The following is an 18,188-nucleotide window of genomic DNA, read 5'->3' on the forward strand; positions in this document are numbered from 1 at the left end:
GTGGCCAGTCCCGTTGGCTCCGCCTGCTGGGTGTTTCCAGAGCCGAGCCTTACGCACCAGCCGCACTGCCACCCAGTTCACGCCAGTTACTAACAGCCTCCTAACCGGCCTCCCTGCTCGCCTCTGCTCCCCTCATCTGTTCTCCGACAGCAGTCGGAGAGACCCTTTAACCCTGAAGCCAGAGCTCATCACTATGGGAGTGCGTCTCATCCCATGTGGAGTAAAAGCCTAAATCCACACCAGTCCTGCCCCTGCCTCGCCCACCCGTGTCCATCTCCAGCTCTCAGTCCTTGTCTCTTCCTCCTCAGCACTGTCTGGGGCCACATTAGCTCTCCTGCCCCAGGGCCTTTGCACTGGCTCTTCCCTCTGCCTGGGCTGCTCTTCCCAGACACCTGCACGGCTCCCCCTCACTTCCTCCAGTCTCTGTGATTGCCCAAAGCATGTGTCTGGAACAGGCACCCTATAGAGAGCTTCTGTTTAATGTGCTTTCAATGAGATAGCAACCATGCTGAGTGCGTTTCCGCTTAGGGAAGTTAGCCGGCTTTCCAAAGGTCACCACGTCCTCCTAAGCTGGCATCAGCCAAGGGTGGCCTGGGGGGTGGGGCTGGTGCACCCAAAGAATAGTGGTAATAAGAGCTGTTTCTGGACCCCTTCGTTCACTCACCTGATCTTCATTTCCCTCCACGCTTGAATCCTGGCAGCAGCTGTTGTTACCATTTATTGTCTGTGTTTTACAAAGAGTGCAGTGCTTGACTATGTAAATACTGCAAATGAAGGATCCCTTTGGAGCCATAAAAGGCTCAGGTCCATCCAAGGCTCAGATATGCAGAGGAGAGACAAACAAGCTGTTTCCGTTAAAAATGTTAATGTACCTATATATGGTATCTGTGTGTGGGCATGTCCATACCATGATTAACACTGTCCAATAAAGACACCAGGTTTAGTTCCATTGTGGTCCTACAAGCGGTGCTTGGATAATCCCCAGAAGCTGCCCAGAGGCTGGTCTCATTCCTGTCCTGCTCCACTGAGCTGCCTTTCCAGCTTTCTGCCAGTGGGTGGTGCTGTAGCCACATAAATTTACTTAAAAGTGAAGCTTGATATTCCCCGTGTTGGTGTTGTTTTAGCATCAGTGGGTGACTTGTGTATGTGTTGGGGGGTGGGGGACAAGCCCATAGGAGCGCGAATGCACAGCTCAGCCCGAGAACCTTTCCCAGTCACCCTAATCACCTGCCTCGCTGAGACCTGACGGTGGGACGTTTATAGGAACAGAAACTGTCACAGAGCCCCCGACCCTGTGTGTCTGAGAATCACCCGGGAGGGGTAAAGGTGGAGGTCCTCTGATGTTCCTCACAGAGGCAGGTTCTGTGGGCTTGGGCTTGGCCAGGGAATCTGTATGTTTGCCAGGTACCAGGTGCAGGTGGGAGAGCTGTGCATTGGTGCCATGGTGGCAGCGGGTGGCTGATGGCAGGGCTCGAACTGACAGTTGCCGACAAGCCTGATATCTCCAACCCCTGGGGAAGGGGTGCTGTGAGGAGGATTCACGGGGAAAGTGAACACCTAAGCTGTCAGTGGGCCTGACAGGCTCAGCCGAGAGCCCTGTCTCCTGCTCCCCACACCCCGCCCGGTCCAGGGGCAGCCAGGGAGCACCTCCGACCCTGAAGTCCAATATCCTGAAAAAGACAGTTGCTTTCGGCAGAAAGTCATCAAAGGGCTAAGTGCTCCGTTTGGCAATGAGGCTCCACAGTCTCGGCTCGAACACAAGGTGTCTTTGGTGTCATTTGGTTGGCAGATGAAGAATGAGGCTGGTGCCAGGAAGCGCCAAGGTCATGTCAAGCACTGCTGTCCTGCTGAGAAGTGCCCTGGGGACATACGTCAAAGTATTTGTCTTTTCTACCTGGGGAACAATCCCCGGTACTGAAGACAATCTCAGTAGAAGGATGCCTGTCACAGAACTGTTTGCAATGAGAACTAGCTGGGCTTGACCCAAATCTCTAACCACGGAAGAACACGCCATTCTGTTTGGCCACTGAAGTGGGTTTGCGATGGAGTATTGGGAAAGGCAGTCATAAAAAATGTCACGAAAGGAGCGAGGAAGTTGCTCACGTCCTGACAGATGAGCTCCCGGTGGGCTGTGGAGGCCCTGCAGCTGGAAACCCCAGTGACCCGTGCTCCCTGGCTGTGCCCATCGGTTACCGAGGGCGTCCTGGGTGACCCGGACAAGTGACGAGATGCAGACCTGGGGCCCTTTTGTTGCTCTTGAATTTTGAGTCATGAGGGTGGGTTGCCTGGTTAAAGGATAAATAACATTTAAATAAAAGAACAGTGATTGCTAAGAGCTTGTCAGAACACTGGCAGGTTATTTTCCTCCTGTTGAGTGAAAAAAAGCAGGTTGTGAAAGTGTCAGTTTCGCTTTTGCACAACTATATAAGACTAAGCTGCGAAAAAGGGATCAAGGGAAAGGAACAAATGAACAAGTAGAACCCCTATTCTTGGAGAAAAAAGCCCAGAAAGGAAGCTCCCAAAATAGAAATGGTGGTTATCTTTGGACGGGAGGAGTGATTTTCTCTGCTCTGTCTGCTTCAGTGTATTTCTTATTTTCCGTAATGAGTACGTGTGTCTCTTTTCACTTTTCATTATGCAAGTAATGTTCGCCTTTTGTAGAAAAATTAGATAAAAGGAAAAGCCGCCAGTAATCCCACCCCTCAGAATCATTTAAGCGACAGCTTGGGGGCGGGGTTCCCGTGGCGCATTTCTGCATTTCCTGAGGTTTTGCGTTTAGGACTGTGTGGTGTCAATAAATTACGTTTACTTTCACAGTGGAAAAACATGGAGGCAGTTTTGGGGGTGCATGCCCAGGGTGGAGGCTCGCGGGCCGGGCTGACCGTGTCTGGTCTTTGCAGGAGCGCTGCGTGGCGGCCCTGGCCCGGGTGGAGCGCACCGACTTCCTGTCACCCATGTGCATCGGCGAGGTGGCCCATGTCAGCGCAGAGATCACCTACACCTCCAAGCACTCCGTGGAAGTCCAGGTCCACGTGATGTCTGAAAACATCCTCACAGGTAACGGGCGCATGCTCCCCGAGCCAGCTTGGTGGGGAGATAGGGCAGGAGCCACCTCACGTGCACTGAGGGCTGACTCTGCTCCACAAATGACCTCCCTGTACTCCTGTTGTCCTCGTTCTGCAGACGGAAGTGGAGCACAGACTCGTTAAGCAGCAAGCCCGAGACCGTGCCCCCAGAGCAGGATGCAGGCGCTGGCCTTCTGGCCCGGAGTGTATAACCACTGCCTCATCCTGCCTTCCCTCCGGCTTGTCCCGGGCAGAGGGCTGGGAGTGGCTGGGAAGCCACAGCGCCTGGCCCCTGGCCCCTCTGCTGCCTCACCCTGCCCTCCTTGCACGGCCCTGCAGGGTGGAGTTACACTGCCCCCCAGGAGGCCTGCCCCAGCCCCTGCCCACAATCCAGGCTTCGGTGGAAGCTCAGTGGGGGAACCTTTGACTCCAGTTTGATCCAAATATTCTCTTCCTTGGCGTGGTAACCATGGAAACCCCTTTTCATCCTCCCACTGGGCTCTGCAGGGGAGTGTGGCTCCAGTTCCCACTGGCACTGGCTGCTTTTTATAACCCGCTGCTGCTGAGGAAGGCCGGCCCCTTCGTCCCTGTGCTGCCCACCTCCCTGTCGTAGGCCCCCCAGCCCGTGCACGGGAGAGTCCACACTGGTTCTGAAGGAAGGTGCTGATGGGTCTGTACCCTCCTCCCGACAGCCCTCTTCAGCTGTGGCTGACACAGAGTGCTATGCTCTGCTCTGTAGGGGGCTCCAGGCTTCTCCCCCAGGGGCGAGGAGCACAGTTACTCATCTGGAGCTTTCTGGTGATCTCAGCAGGTGCGGCTACAGCACAGTGAACAGTTTAGCTGAGCAAGGGCCTGGGTGGGGGGTAGCAGTTAGCGTGCCCATACAGTGTGTCTGGTCTGAGCCCTGCACGCAGCAGGCAACTCTGCCATCAGACGTGGGGCTCAGGCTGTGGCACAGACACGCATGCCTGGGCACTGTTGCCGTGCCTCGACCTTGGGGTCCCTGTCGTCCTCCCCGGCATCGCAGTTTGCGCACCCCTGGCTGGCCCAGCCCTCCTCCCTTGGGCTGTGCTGGGTCTGAGCTTCCGCTCCTGACAGAGCAGGAAAATGGCTGTGTTCCCTGCTTCTCTAGACCGTTATGCTCACCTATTGATAGCAGTTTCAGCCGCGTTGTTTCGTCATCATGGTTTTGGACTGTCAGGGAGTCAGTGACTTCACAATGGGGAGGGGGCCAGCGTTCCAGGTTCCTGGCATCAAGGCCCCCTTTCTAGCATGTGAGAAGCCAAAGCCCGAGAGGAAGCCCCATAAACAGAGTGGGGGTGGGGAGGATAGGCGAGGAGCCAGGAAGGCCTTCCTGGGCACTCCGGCGGATCACCTCCTGGCCTCTGTCCTGAGTCCCTGTCAGGCCCCAGGGAAATGGGAGAACGAGGATGTACCTCCCTCCCTGCTGGGTGGAGGGCGAAGGGGTGGGGGCGGGTTTGGACATGACTGCCTCTCGGAGGAGGGGGCGGGCAGCCCTGGGAGCCAGGCTGAACCCTACCTTCAGGGAATGTGCAGGTCTGCTGGTGGGTTGCCCGCTGGGAGCTGCCTCTGAGGAGAATACCTGACAGGTGGCGTAGTGAGAGAGGCCCCCTACTGAGCACCGGAGGCCTGGAGGACCAGGGCTCTGCATTGCCTCCCACTCTGCTCTTTCGAGGATGCACCTGCGTCTTCAGGTTGTGGCATCTTGGGTGTACGGTGCACCTCACTGGGACCCTCTGCGGGATCCCATTGTCTCCAGGCTCGGTGCCCACGTCACCTCCTCAGACATGTGCCAGGCGTTTCTCCGCAGCTGCATGATAGGGATACCTGGGGTCCTGTCTCGACCCCAGCATGGTGGTTCTCAAGGGGATGCTTTTGGTGGTCACCATAGGGATAGTGCCACTGGCCTGCAGTGGGCAGAGGCCAGGAATGCTGCTCCACACCTGACAGTGCACAGGGCGCCCCACCACGAGCAGTGGTCTGGCCCCAGGGGTCCATAGTGCTGAGGCTGAGCAACCCCACACTGGGTCACGTACTTCTGAGGGAAACGATCAAGTCTTCCTCTTCCTGGCGGCTGGGCTCATAACACGGAGAACCAAGAATTGATGAGTGAACGAAGGGATGAATGAGGGGAATGGCAGGTTCTCAGGAAAATTGGGCTTCTGCACTGAGGGTGATGGGAAGCTGACAGGGTGTTGTCAAGAATGACACTGATTTTGTAAAGGAGCCGACCTGGTGGCAGGAGGGGACAGAGGCAGGGGGCTCTTGCCCAGAGCCCATGCTGGCGCAGGGGCGGAGAGGGTAACACCACAGCCCGGGGCCCCGGCCTGCCGGTGAGGTTGCTGTCCATCTCCCCTGAGCGTCCCCGGCCACCACGGCTCTCGGCCTTGCTCCTTCCCTGTAGATGGGTGCACAGAACCGGAACTGCCCCGCAAAGCGGAGAAGCGGCTGTGAGGAGCACTGCTGCAGGTGACCACCCTTCGGACAGTGGGGCAGGCACTGTTATCCCATTGTGCCGATGAAAAAATGCGCTCAGACAAGCCCAGGGACGGGCTGGCACTGCTCAGCGTTTCGAGATGGGGCCAGGCCCCCCCGGCTTCCCCCATGTCTTGAGATGTGGACAGCGAGCTTAGGGTCCCGAGGGCCGTGGCTTTTCTCCATGACTTGGTCATCTTGTCCCAGAACTCCTGCTGAAGGGCTGACACCCCTTTTCTTCCTCTCATTTTTGCGTCCCCCTGGCTCATCAGTACACCTGTGCATCTCTCTGTCTTGCCATGTTTGGATCAGTGTATGCTGGTTAGGGGCAGGGAGACTGAGGTCGGCGGGCAAACAGCCTGACAAGGCTGAGCCATGGAGCTGTTCACGTGCCGTCTCCATGTTTCTGAACCCCAGGAGGCAGGGGTCCCCCCTTCCATGTGTCCCCTTCCATGGGGGTGTATCCCCTGTCGGGAGACAGTTGAGTGAGCACACGCCCAGGCAGACAAACCAGCAAACCTTTGTCTTCTAGATGGCTCATTCATCTCTGGAAGCTGTCAAAATATTAAGCTATCTAGGACGTGATTGCTGCGAGTTGCTCCAGAAAATAGCTGGGAGCTCTTAAGATTTTAAAATAGATGTTTTTAATGCTGCAGTTGTCTTTTGATGGTTTTATTAAATGATGGAGAAAGCGCAATTAGTATGTTTTACCTCATTTGCTGCCTGGCGTTCATTTAGGTCTGGAGGAGGGCCACTTGGGGTTTCCATGGAAACCAGCTTGTCAGGCTGGCTGTCGCTGAGTCAAACAGGAAATCTTTATTCCCAAAAGCAGGTTGTCAGATTCACTTTCAGTCAAAGTTCAGTGAAAATATTTTCCTGTATATTTGCCTGTGGTTCCCAGGCGCGGGAGCCTGTTGTCTTGATGGTGCCATCTTTCTAATTGACCCCCCGGGACTTGGCTTGGTCTTTGGGGCTGTGTTTAGGGGAGGAAACCGAAGCACTGGGTTCACCTTGAGAAGGGAGGTCAGAAGGAACTGGTAGGAAGTGAGGTCCTGGAGGAGGTTGCTGCGCTTCTCCCACCTTCCCCACGTCCTCTCTGTCTCCCCATTTCACTGTGCTCCTCCACTTCGGGACTCGTCCATGTTGAAGAGGCAGCTTTTTACAGGCAGATACTTCCTGAAATTACTGGGATCCGGAGGCCTGGGTCTATACTCAGAATGGCACTGACTTGCTGTGTGAACCTGGGCAGACCGCTTGACCTCTCTGGGCTTCAGCTCCTCCTGTACAAGTGAGCGGTGTGGACCAAGTGGTTTCTTTTGGCCCATGGTTCTTGGCTGGTGGGGTAGCCCCATTCTGCCCCACGGCTGGGCTCAGTGCCTCAAGGAAGGTAGTGTCTTCTGTCACTCTGCCCAGAGTGGAATCACCAGCCCACAGCCTGTCTCTCGGCACTCCATCTGGAGGCTTCTGGGTTGGAACTTTGAGTAGGCCGGCAGCAAATCCAAACGTATGGTCTGGCGCCTTCCACAGTACAGGAGGGAGCGCTAAGGAAGTCCCTGTGGCTGCAGAAATGGGCCTTGATGGGCTGGCTGCAGAGCTGTGCTCTGGCCTGTGGCCCGGCCACCGCCCCTTCTCGGGTTGCCTGTGTGGGCTCTGCCCTCACGTCCCACTGAGCCTCCCATCTGTGAGTCGTGACCTGTCAGGGAGGAACTCTTCCCAGCAGCAGCATTTAGACAGGTGGGTGGATCCCTTAGTATTGTGACCTCGAGTTTCTCAGCAAGGAGTTCTCCAGAACAGTGTCGGCTGGATCTGTTGGTAGAGACCTGAGCTCAGCCTGGCATGGCCCAGCTTTGTCCCCCTCTTTGGGAGGTGGTTGAGCGAAGGGTTCACCTGAGGCCCATCTGCCTCTCCCCATAGCCGTTCTCTACCTGACAACTCCTCAGAGGCTTCTCCAGAAGGGTGTATTAATGACCAAACTTCCCTTCTGTCAAAACACCTGTGAAGACGGGCGTGCCTGGTTTGGGTGCCCCCAGGTGTGAGCCCTCTGTTAGAAAGTGCTAGAAAGTCAATGGACCTGGGAATCCCCAGGCTTAAAAACTGGGTGATCTGAAGTCCTCATAGCAGCCTCTGGACAGGGGAAGCATTTGGGGAGGAGGGTCCCCTTTCTGGGGGGCCCACACTTGCACCTCAGGGCTAAAGAAGGCCTTGGGTATCAGGAGTCATAGGTGGTAGTGGTTCAGCCCACCTGCCGGATTCCTGGTGGCCCCCCTACCCTGCCCTCCCTCCCTAGTCCATCACTCATGTGGTTTTCTTCTCTGAAGGTACCAAAAAGCTGACCAATAAGGCCACCCTGTGGTATGTGCCTCTGTCGCTGAAGGACGTGGACAAGGTCCTGGAGGTGCCTCCGGTTGTGGTAAGGAGGCCCCTTCCATTTCTCATTGGGGGCAGATGGCAGAGGCCTGGTAGCTCTTGTGATGGTGGGCGGCTCGTTCTGCTAAGGAGGCGTCCCAGGAGACTAACAGCAGGGGCTGGGGTGGGGCGTCACTGTCTGGGGTCTCAATGCAGGTTTTTGTTTTGTTTTTTGTTTTTGCTCCTGCCCCCAGTTTTCAAGCCATTGTTTCTTAGTCTAGTTGTAGGACACAGCTCCCTGGCCCATGCTGGTGTTATGAGCCTTGTGCTCCCCTGGCTGAGGCAGTCTGTCGTTGGTCTGCTGCTCACAGAAGCTCACAGCAGCTCTTGTCAGCTGCCAGCCGCTCACGATGGTTGCTGGCTACTCACGGCTGCCAGCCAGCGCGGCCACCGGCTGCTCACGGTAGCACACAGCAGCCCACGGCAGCACACAGCCCCTCACACTGACCTCCGGCTGTTCACAGCAGCCCAGCTCCAGGGAGAGCCGTTGTTCACAGTCTTAGGTGTAGAGGGCGCAGCTCACTGGCCCATGTGGGAATCGAACCGGCGGCCTTGGGCGTTAGGAGCACAGTGCTCCAAGCACCTGAGCCACCAGGCCGCCCCTCAGTGCAGGTTTAATTCAAGCTGGGGATGCGAGTATAGGTTGGCCCAGACCCCATGGGCACCCCTCCTGGGGGACCCTTTATCATATTCACATGCCAGAGGAAAGGCGGGTGACAGGACCATCTTTGTGAGGTCTGTTGACCTTAGACAGCCAGCCAACCAGATATTTTTCCAGCAACATGGTTATTCCGGAACAACAAAGAATTGCAATTTGGGTCTAATTGGTGAACAACCCACAAGTCTAGAGAACAAAGGCGATGACTGCTGTTTTATAGAGGAAAGGGGGCGTGCACAGGGGATGTTGTAAACAAGAGTCCATTGGGGGACGCTGGGAATGCGAAGAGTGGTGGCTGCTCATTGGTCGAGTGGTTGCCAGGCAAGGAGAACATCCTTCTTCCTGCTGGAGCAGTGAGACTAGAAGGCATCTTCCTGTTGGAGATGGAAAGTGTTTCTCTTCCGGTTTGGGGTGATTGGCAATGCGTGGTCGGCGTGAGAGCCTTCCCAACTCCAGTGTAAGTGAGGTTTCTGTTACTAGTCTCTGCATGCTGAGAGCCAGGATGCCAGGTCGCCTGGCCCAAGCTGGCCACTGCCCTTCTCAGCCGTTCTTGGCTCCTGAGGAAACGGACATCTCGGTTTCAGCCTTTTTCCGTGGTTTCTCCCATTTTGGTTTTTGCTGTGGACAGACGCGTGTTCGCATGAGGAGAGTTCATTGTGTTCATTCCTGGGGGCTCCTGGGCTGGCAGGCTCTGCGAGGTGAACGTTTGGCTGATGGAGGGGTTACTCCCTCACCGCCTTCTCCTGTGACTGCCAAGTCCCCAGATGTCCCCAGGACACATGTGAATGGCCCCTCTGTGAAGGCCCTCTGCTGTCTGCTCTCATGCCTGTGAGGAGAAAGTTCTTGGAGGGAAACAGATTGGGGCTCCAGCAGCATCTGCCCCTGTGAGGTGCATTTGTTTCTCTACCATGGAGATGTATACTGAACACATTTTAGAAAAGAATAGAACTGGGAACCAGACAGTTAGGAACTGGTGCCTGCTCATTTTGCTTATAGAACTCACAGAGAAACTGGGGGCTCCTGGCACCGAAGGTCCCTGTCTTCCTCAGATCCTCCCCCTTCCCCGACATGGGGTTCCCAGGTACAGTCCCTTCCCACCTGTGGGAGGCTTCTTTGCCTTCCACCTGCGGCCACCCAGGGCCATAGGGGACTCACTTCTGCACCACTGCAGATGGAAGCCTGTGGGGGGCACTCCCTGTGCCTGGCTCAGTGACCGGGCCCCCAGCCTGGGCCCCCAGAGGGCAGTCAGGGCCCGTGTGGGTGGCTAGCTGCCACGTAGTCCAGACTTAAAAAAAGTCTTGGTGACAGGAGGCCTCTCCTTATTGAACCGGAAGGGCCTTGGCATGGGTCGGGCAGGTGGGTCCATCTTTTGGTACCATGAGATCAACCAGTCAGCATCAGGGGACCCCACCACTCCACGTGAGGGGGGCGGGTGGGTGCTCAGGGCCAGGTGTGAGCTGGACGGTTCCTACGCATCCCACCTGTGCGTTTCCCCCGGGCTGCTCTGACAAAACCCACAGGCTGGGGGCTCAAAACAACAGATGTTTATTGTCTCCCAGTCTGGAGGCCAGAAGTCCAAACTGAAGGTATCGCTCCTCGGAAGCCTCTGGGCGAGGACCCTTCCTCACCTCTTCCATTCTGGTGTCTCCTGGTGGTCCCAGGCATTCCTTGACTTGCGGTCACATCACTTCAGCCTCTACCTCCATTGTCACATGGCCATCTCCGTGTGTGTGTCTCTTGTGTCTGACTCTCCTTATATAGACAAAATCACTGGGTTTAGGGTCCCAGAATGACATCAGCTAATCACAGCTGCTAGTTCCTATAGGGTCCACAACAGACCCTAGTTCCAAATAAGGGCACTGCACAGGTTCTTGGTGGACAGGAGTGGTGACGGACACTCAAGTTGAGAACACGGCTTCAGTCCAGCCCCCCCAACCCCCTGTTCCCCCATTCCCTCTGCCCCCCTCCCCCTTCTGCCTGGACCTGCCCTCTTTCTCTGCTGCTCTACACATGGAAATGGCCTTGTTTTCAAGTAGCACTAACTAGGGGGTTTTAAGACCCCAGAACCAGGAGTGACTGTGGCACCGTGACTGTTCTCTTTAGAAACAACCAGCGTACCTACCCTCACTTTCATCTTTGCTGAGAAGCCCTTGGTGTTAAATTAGCCACACGACACGCAAATGCTCAAACACAATTAGTTTACGGATTGAATTTTCAGATGCTACAAACTTCAGAGATTTCTAGCGGGCTGTATCTCTGGCTTCAATGCCTTTTGGTCCATCTAAAGGGCATGGCTCTCAAGGACGATTCCTGGACAGAACATTAGCTTTTGTTTCCTTCTGGCTCCTGAGGGCCCATTGAGCCCTGTTGGGTTTTGGCCAGTGGAGGCGGGGGTGGTGTCAGGCTCCACTAGTTCCCGTCCCCTCTCCATAGGGACAGGGCAGCTCTCCCCACCGCCCCTCTCCCCAGCTCTCCGTCCATCAGGAGCCACCAGTAGCTTTCCCACTGCCTTTGCTCAGCAGGGCTTTATAAGACATTAACGTCAACTCAGCCCTTGGCCCCGCTCCACGGGGAGGAAGCAGCGAGCTCCAGAGAGAGAAGCCACACAGCTCCCAGCTGCAGCCATCGGTGATGTTTGTCTGAGCCTTCTCCTTCCCACGCATGGTAGGCCCACGGATAAGCCTTCAGTCGTTTTGACATATGGGCCTGTTTTCCTTGGCACGGCCCAGCTGGAGTCCTGGTGTGATCCTGGAAAGCTCAGTGTCTTTCTCCAGCTCAAAAGGGCGTTCACAGGCAGACCTTGGAGATGATACGGGCTCGGTCCAGACCACCGCAATAGAGTGAGTTTGCTGGTGGAGAGTCTTGCCTTCAATTCATAAAAAAGGCAACATCTGTGAAGTGGTGAAAGGAGGTGAGGTGTGCCTGTGCTGTCCCCTGCTGGGAGCTGGACCACAAGGCCTCCTTGTGTCCTGCCATCCCTGTACAGATAGCTGCCACTTACTTAACACATACTTCTCTCTCTACGTGTGTGTATCTCATGCTTACCTCACATGTGTGTACATGTTAAATACATGCATATCATGTCTCCCATATGCATATAGGTATGACCAGACACTTCTCTCACATGTGTAGATATCACACGTGTGTATAGATATCTCCCACACACCTCACACTCATCCATACCCCTCCCCCTTTCTCTCCTCCCTTCTCTCTCCCCCTTCTCCCTCCTCCTTCCTCTCTCAACCCCCTCCCTCCCTCTCTCAGCTCTCTCTCAGACACACACACACACACGTATGGACATGCATGGATTTCCTGCCTGTGTGCCTCTCCCTGGGACAAGCCCAGCTGCCCACCCTGTGCCGTGTCATTTTGCCACTTTGTTCTACCTTCTTGCCCAGGGAACAGGGATCTCAGTGGCCCTTGAGGCGAAAATGAAACCACTGCAGTGGCTGGAGGGGCAGCTGCAGCCTTGGAGAGGCTGGAGTGGCCATTGGAGAATGGATAGTTTGTTTTTTCCCATCATCTCAGCTTGCTTGAGTTAAGAGGCTTGCACAGACTGTCGTCTTGGACATTTGGGCTGAGCTGTCTTCTGCTTCAAATCAATGAGGTTTGATGAGCACTTGGGGTGAGAGTTGGGTGCCAGTCCATCACTAGAATGTTGTAGTGATTATGTCCCCAGATTTGAAGCCGGCAGGGAAGCATTTGTGAGAGGAGACTGCGTTTCTCGGTCCTTGTGGCTCGTGTCAGGGCGGGGGCCTCCATCAGTCAGTCCCTGTGAGACTGCAGGGGTCTGATGAATGTGTGCACACATGAGGATTTATTAGACCAGGGAGTCAGCTCTTTTTTAAAAAACTCTTTAAACGGCGTTTCTTGAGGACACTTAAGTTCAGCCATGAATTTTGCTAGATAGACACAGCACAAACTCTACTTTCACAGTCATTACTCTATGTGGTGGAACATTAGGAAACAGTGTATTTATGGAGGAAGAGGTTAAATTGTCCACTGCAACTTACTCTCCACAGTCTGTTTCTTTTGAACAAACCACTCAGCTCCTTTTGCAGCCTCCTTCCAAGACAGGCTCTGAAGCCTGAGGTAATCGTAATTAAACCATGGAAATTTGGAGCAGAGCCACGAGCAGGATAAGCGAGATGTTTAAAAGTGTCTTTTGAAAGAAAGTCTGAAAATGCTATCTGAAAATAAATTTGCTTAAGTCAGAGAGCCTTGAACAGGGAGCAAAGGGCAGCACGAGGGGCCCAGAGCTCGGTGGCTCTTCCATGGCAATGCTGGTTGAGTGAATGAAAGGGTGGAAGTCATGTCATCAAAAGGAGAGTGACCAGGCCGTGGTCAGCAGGGAGGGACAGGGCCCGTGGACCTGCCTGGGGCCTCTCTGAGGGGCTCTTGTGGGGGTGGGAGGGGGGTTCCCTACACTGGGCTGGAAGACAGTGGGTGCAGGAGGGTCCAGCCTCCCCTTTTGTGCCCAAAGAACTCAGGAGCCCCCGTTTTTGTGCTAAGTTTTATATTCGCGTTTATTTTTAACTTCCTGGGTCAAAACCCCTGTGATCCATTAGGAGAGCTTCAGAGGGACTCTCATAGCTTTGGCTGCACGTTCCCTGCAAACGTGCAACCTGTTCAGCTGGCCTGGGGGGCAGCAGAGCAAGGCTGCAGGTGTTGGGGGGCACTCCAGGAACCTTTTCTCTCGGGACAGTGGGTGTAGCCTGATTCTGTAGTTCTGTGTCCAGGAACGAATCCTAGGAGGGAATGGGGCAGTTGTGAAATGGTTGAGCGGCTGAGATTGTTGCTATGATACTGTTTTCATAGCGAAAAACTGGGAGCAAGCTAAAGACCTCTTTATAATGGATCCATCACATAAATTATGTTGATACAGCGAAAGGAGGAAATACTCTTACTTTTAAACTTCACAAACAGCATGGTAGAACTTTTTATATATTCATGTGTAAAAAAATAATTTCAGGAAGGTTATAAACGAAACATTTGAGCTAGGTTACCTCAGGTGGGGGTGGGGCGATTACCTGAGATTTTCACCTGTGTTTTTATTATGCATAATAAATATATATTATCAGAAAAAGGATTGTTCCCATTATACAAAGGAGAGCCGTGAGCCTGGGGGGGGGGGCTGCCCGCCAGGGAGGGGAGAGAAGGGGTGGCGGCGGAGCCCTGTGCCAAGGCCAAGCCCTGTCTGCTCCCCGCAGTACTCCCGACAGGAGCAGGAGGAGGAGGGCCGCAAGCGCTACGAGGCCCAGAAGCTGGAGCGCATGGAGACCAAGTGGAGGAACGGGGACATCGTCCAGCCCATCCTGAACCCAGGTAAAGGCCGGGCTGGGCTGCGGGCTACGGGACTGGCGGGCCGGTGACTGACATCCAACAGCAGATGACAAAGGTGGTCTGTCCATGAACGCCCTCCCTCTTGGGGCCCGTGAGCCGGGCAGGCCCCTGGGAGGACAGGATGGCACAAGTCCCTGGAGGCCTCGGTGCAGCCAGTGGCGAGGAGCACGCATCTGGCTGTGCGTTAAAGCAGCGTGTGTGGCGGGGCTGCACTGCCCAGGCAGAGCCATACCTGCTCACGGAGACTTGGCTTTGGTTGTGTCTTTCCCCCAAGTTCACGCAGGAGCGTGTTTGTGATGGGATTTCCACCTCATAAAAAACCCACACAATGGCAGCAGCTTTCCCGAATATCCTTCACCAGCCCACACACCCAGTCGTTGCCTTAGACCGACCTCGCTGGCCAAACCGGCAAGAAAGCTCTGCTGGGCACAGCCTTTTAGGGCAATATCCTTCCTAACCTTCGTCATTTTGTCTTCAAGTCCGGGGTGGCCCGGCTTTAACAAAGTGTCCACCCAAAAGCCAAAAGGCCTTTTCCTCCCGGAGTCATTAACACAGAGCTCCCTGGTGCAGACACAAGTCAGGGCAGGGCCTCTGGGGGTGTCTGTTGCCAAGGGGACATGGCGAGCCCTGGGGACAGTGGGTCTTCCGGTACCGTGTGTCACCCCTCCTCTGCACACCATGACCGAATTTCATCCATGTGGAGAAGACTCCAGAACGCACTCTGTGCCTCTGCCTCTGTGTGACAGCAGCGCCTGTGATGAGTGTCCCTGTTCCCTGCCCAGTTACACAGGGCGACTAGATTTGGGTGCTGTTTGGGGTCCTGATTTAGTCCTTGGCAGCTGTCGGAGGACCTGCCCTATTAATCCCTTCTCCTCTTGGGGTTGCTGCTCCTAAGTACCCCGCCCCTCCGGGCTCTGCCCCCTCCGGGCTCTGCCTGGTCCTGCTAATGTCCCCCCTCCCCCCACCATACGTTCCTGGCTGTGGTCCACACTTGGCATGGGGAAAACGGGTGACTCCCCAGCAGGTGTGCAGGGGCTCTCTGGGGTCTGAGTTCTGCCGTTTGGCCCTGTGCACTTGACTTCTCAGGCAGGATCTCCGCAGTTTGCTCAGGAGTCTGCAGATCTGGGTTTCCTCGTGCTCGGCTCTCCCTTATCCTTCCCAAGCCCCTGCCTCAACGTGCCCAAAGCAAAGGCCAGTGCGGTGGATGGAGTGTGGTTTCTGTTCTATTTGCACATCTGCTTTTCAAAAAGAAAAAACAATTACCTGCCATTATTCATAAGAATGTTGCTGCTTTGATGAAATCCCTTTGAAGTGGTATCTTTTAAAAATAAATGTAAACAGCCGATCAGGTTATAACAGTAACCTACCAGACAGGCCTGCCATCTCTTGTGATGAGTCATGCTTATCCAGCCCTAGCAACCCCAAGCCCAGGCCCTGCTTTTGGGAGGGCAGGTCTGCCAGGGGCATGGAGGCCTGCAGAGTGACACAGAGACCGGAGTTGTTTTAGGAAAGGTACAGACTCGGTGCTGAGGTTGTTCCTGGGAGAGAGAAGCTGGAGTGGGCTGCTCCCCCAGAAGACACATCCCCGTCAAATCCCTGGACCCCGTGACTGTGACCTTATTTGCAGAAAGGGCTTTTGCAGATGAAATCAAGTTAAGGATCTGGAGATGAGGGGCATTACCCAGGTGGGCCCCAAATCCATAAGAGACAGAGGTGAGAGACAATGTCAGCCCACCAGCAGCAAGGAAGGGCGAGCTGGGTGGTATGTAGGGCTGCTTGGACCCACCCACAATCGTTCTAATTTCTGGCGAGTGCTTGGGGTGGGAGCCAGATGCCAGGGACCGAGGCCGGGTCTCAGGCTTTGAAACCGTGAGGTGAGGTGTTGGTTTATTCCTTTAACCGACTGTCTAGGAAACTAAAATTACTCACGGTTTTCAATCAATTTAAATTCCTTCATTCATAAGATTGTTTTCTGTCTGCCTCCTCTGTTTGATTATAAATCTGATCCATAATGTTTTTCAGAATCTATATTCTCCAATGATATTAATGAAAGGTGGCATTCTGAATTTTAAGATTTCTTGGTAGATTTTTACAGGCTTTTATTTTTCACTTTTCTGTGTTCCACAAAACATGCATCTTTGTCAGATGGTTGGGTCAGGGGCTGGCTTATCAACACTTCTTCCAGAAGTCACTTCTCCATGCTTCCTTTACTCTTTAAACGTCCTCTACATTCCCCGCTTCAGTTTCCTGGCAGAATCGGCATCACCCTGGCAGGGTGGGTGGGGCTGCTTCTCTCCAAGCAGTGACCAGAGCAGGGATGGGCTCGGTTGGAACGAGCCACCATGTCCTGTGTGATGGCTTGGCAGGGGCTAGATTTGGTGGGTGTGCTTGTATCAATGGGGACAGCAGCTCACAGTGAAGAGTTGAGTGTGTACTTGGCCCTGGGGGTCTTTCTAACATTCCAGCCCCTTCCCATGGGAGCACCCCCTCCACAACCTGGTGTGGCAGGTTTGGCCCCATCCCCTGACCCTTCTCCCCTTCCACCCACAAGTCGCTCTGTATCTGCAGCTCTCCATCCCTTTTGAAACCAGAACCAGATTCCAGCCGTCTGTAGCTATTGCCTAGCAACCCCCAGGAGGGACCAACCTCATTCTTCAGGTGTCTTTTCAGAGTCTGGGAGTTCCTTAAAACCCAGCTTCTCTTATTGTTTTCTACCTTGAACTCTTCAATCCACGGCCATCAGTTACCCCACTTCGGTAGTGTAGAGATTATTTGGCCACAACTGACTGTCCACTTTGGGGGCTGTTGGGTTTGTGACAAAATCAGCCCCAGCCCTTGGGTTTAAAACTGTTTGTTCACCCTGAGGTCTGGTCCCCCTGCCAGTGCAGCTGGGGTCTTGGCACGTCTGCCCAGCCTGGTTTCTGAGCAGCCGGGCCTGGGCCCCGCCTCCCTGGGGTCAGCCAGTGCCCGACACCCACAGGCTGATGAGCTCCGAGCAGCCAGCAGAGTGCCCAGGGCCCCTCGTGGGCTTGTCCAGGGAGGGCTGGACGCCCCATCATCCTGCGCCCGTCAACGTTCGTTCTAGGCAGCGGGTGAGGGGCGAGGAAAGTAGGCTCTGGAGTCAGGTGGCCGGGTCTGAATCCCAGCTCTGCGTCTGGGGGAGGGGACTTAACCTCTTTGTGCCTCAGTTTCCTTAGCTGAAAACAGAAAAGGGAAGTTTTTGTGTTTGTTTATGGCCCTGCTGAACCTCGCCCGTTGCTGCCCTGAGGACCTAACTCAGGTTCTCCACGTCATTTTGAAGTTGCGGATTCAAAGGTTAGGCACTGTGTTTGTCAAGGTCATGGTAGCAGCTAAACCCTAAAGCCCTAGTGTGTCACTCAGTAGAGGTGTATTTCTTATAAAGTCCGAATCAGGACCTGTCCTCCAGTGGTGGGATTCAGGCCCTTGTGGTCTCGTAGCTCCCTATCTGTAACAGGTAGCTTTCGGGGTTACCTCGAAAGGGGAAAGAATAGGAAGGCTCACACATCTGGGTCTCAATGGACAGTCCCTACCCGAGTGAGTTATGGTTCACGACCAAGACGGGGGTTGTGGTACATGACTGTATTTTTTTCCCCATCAGAATTTTGGTGCTTTCACTTAGTAAAAGCTCATCAGTGCAAATTCTAGGGACATTAAATTATTAGACATGGCTTAATTGATATTTTTAAACATTGCTACAGAACAGTGGGTGCATTGATTTGACTAGGTTGTTATTTCAAATTGCTTGTCATTTGAATAAGTAGATATTTGACATGACCAAGATTTTTATATGTAATGTTCCGTTATTTGAAATTTAAAAAAAATTGTCCTTGTCTACATGCAAATCTCTTAATGGGCAAAGCAGTTCCTGAGATTGGGCCAAATCTGAGGCGTTTAGATTCCGTGCATGCTATGAAATAGTCACTTCCCTGTCTTTTACGAGGGGGACACAAAGCCAATGAAAGCAGCGTGGGGAACCCTTGGTCCTCCGGGCCTCGTCACTCTCGGCCCCCACGCTTTGCAGAGGGACAGGCCCCAGGGAGACAGTCTTTGAAGTTGGGGGTGCTGTGGGCTGGCAGGACTGGCTGGGGGTTTCTCTGATGGTTGGGGCATCTTTCGTGGCTCCTTAGGTGGCACCCCTCCACCCGATCTCAGCAGGCAGGGTCTGGGTGCCTGAGACCACTGTAGGCGTGTCCTTGGGT

General features: G+C 54.4%; 1 protein-coding gene across 4 annotated transcripts in view; it reads left to right on the forward strand.

Annotated features, from left to right (window-relative positions):
- Positions 1 to 18,188, forward strand: part of ACOT7 (acyl-CoA thioesterase 7) — a 93,127-nt gene that overhangs the window by 33,996 nt on the left and 40,943 nt on the right. For all 4 annotated transcript variants that reach the window (XM_019746775.2, XM_019746776.2, XM_074334181.1 and 1 more), the window contains exons 3-5: positions 2,901 to 3,057; positions 7,880 to 7,971; positions 13,836 to 13,950. In XM_019746775.2, the coding sequence (XP_019602334.2) occupies positions 2,901 to 3,057; positions 7,880 to 7,971; positions 13,836 to 13,950 (364 nt within the window). The remainder of the gene's footprint in view (positions 1 to 2,900; positions 3,058 to 7,879; positions 7,972 to 13,835; positions 13,951 to 18,188) is intronic.

The sequence above is a fragment of the Rhinolophus sinicus genome, linkage group LG06, assembly GCF_036562045.2.
Source record: "Rhinolophus sinicus isolate RSC01 linkage group LG06, ASM3656204v1, whole genome shotgun sequence".
NCBI lineage: Eukaryota > Metazoa > Chordata > Mammalia > Chiroptera > Rhinolophidae > Rhinolophus > Rhinolophus sinicus.